General features: G+C 42.7%; 1 protein-coding gene across 1 annotated transcript; it reads right to left on the reverse strand.

The window, feature by feature from the left end:
• Positions 1-43: 43 nt before the first annotated feature.
• EMH_0062860 (uncharacterized protein) lies at positions 44-1,063 on the reverse strand (the record flags this gene model as incomplete). The annotated part of the gene is made up of 2 exons (XM_013498080.1): positions 44-318; positions 997-1,063. The coding sequence occupies 2 exons, from the start codon at positions 1,061-1,063 to the stop codon at positions 44-46; spliced, it is 342 nt and encodes a 113-aa protein (XP_013353534.1).
• Between the last annotated feature and the right edge of the window lie 430 nt (positions 1,064-1,493).

The following is a 1,493-nucleotide window of genomic DNA, read 5'->3' on the forward strand; positions in this document are numbered from 1 at the left end:
GCAGCAGCAGCAGCAGATGGTGTTGTTGCTTCTGTTGCTGTTGCTACTCCTGTTGCTCCCACTGATCCCGTTGCTGCTGCTGCTGCTGCTGCTGCTGTTGCTGCTGCAGCCGCTCCTGCAGAGCCAGCAGCCCCCCTCCCGCGCCCTCTACCCCCTCCCCCCCTGGGGCCCCTGCGGGGCCCCGAAGACCCAAAGGGGCCCCCGGATCTTCCGTAGGGGGCCCCAGAGAAACGAGGAACACCAGAAGGAGCAGCAGCAGCACGAGCAGCAAAAGCAGCACCACTGAACCTCTTGCTGCTTGAACTGTAGCTGCGGCCTCTGCCTAGGAAACGCCCCTGGGGGGGGACGGGGGGGCCCCCAGTATGTGCTGAGCTCGGGGGGTTCATCAGAAGAAAAATAAAATAAATTTGTTTAGGGTTTTAGGTAGAATATGCATGCAGAGAAAGGCAGCCCCATGTATGCAATGCAAGCATGGAGAAGGCTCAGGCGGCAGAAGACGAGGGGAAAGTAGCAGTAAAATATGAAAATAAACTTGAAAAAGAAATTAAATTCTATAACTATATATTATTTTATTATTTTTTTTGTTATTATTTTATATAATAAACACCCTCTACCTCTGCTCCTACCACCAGCTTGCAGCTGCAACCGGCAATGAGGCACTGACTGGGGCTGTATACATGAATGATCGAGAGCACGTCTCCAATATACAATTATATGAAAAAATATATTTATATTTATAAATATGCTTATAAAATATATATTTAACTCTAAATATACTTATATATATATTTTTTTTAATGTAATTACATGCATGAAAAATCTGTGTTTCGGTTCTCGGGCGTGCAAGTCGGCTGTGTCGATTCGTCTAGGTGGTGATACCCTGCCGGTGATGAGGCCTTCCTCGGGGGTTATACTAAAAAAAAAAGAAATAAAAATAAAAATAAAACATTAAAAAATAAAATAATATTATTCTGCAGCAATATGATGATATAATACCATAAGGAGCAGTGGCGTGGTTGCATCGGTTTCCGTGTAAGCGCCTCACTGCGGTGGCGGCCAGCATCAGCCAGAGGCGGTTATAGGGAGGGGAAACCTCTCAATATTTATTAATTTTTTTCTTTTTCTGCAATAAAAACAATATAAATAACTCTTTATAACATATTTAGCCGCCTGTAAGCCCCCCATACACCCAGGGAACTGCAGCAGGAAGACCAGGGGCTGGTGGTGATGCAGATGAAAGCTGTAGCAGTGCTGCAACTTTTGCTGCAACATTTCAGCGCATGCAAAAAAACCCTAAACCGTAAACCCTAAACCCTAAACTCTCCTCTTGATGCATGCAACAACAACACTTTAGAAATTTGTTAAACATTTACTTGGATCCCACTACCTAGCCCGTGTACCCATGTAGAAATATAATATACACATATTATATATATATATAATATATATATATATATATATATATATATATATATATATATATATATATATAT

The sequence above is a fragment of the Eimeria mitis genome, genomic scaffold (genome assembly GCF_000499745.2).
Source record: "Eimeria mitis Houghton genomic scaffold, Emh_scaff3168, whole genome shotgun sequence".
Classification (NCBI taxonomy): domain Eukaryota; phylum Apicomplexa; class Conoidasida; order Eucoccidiorida; family Eimeriidae; genus Eimeria; species Eimeria mitis.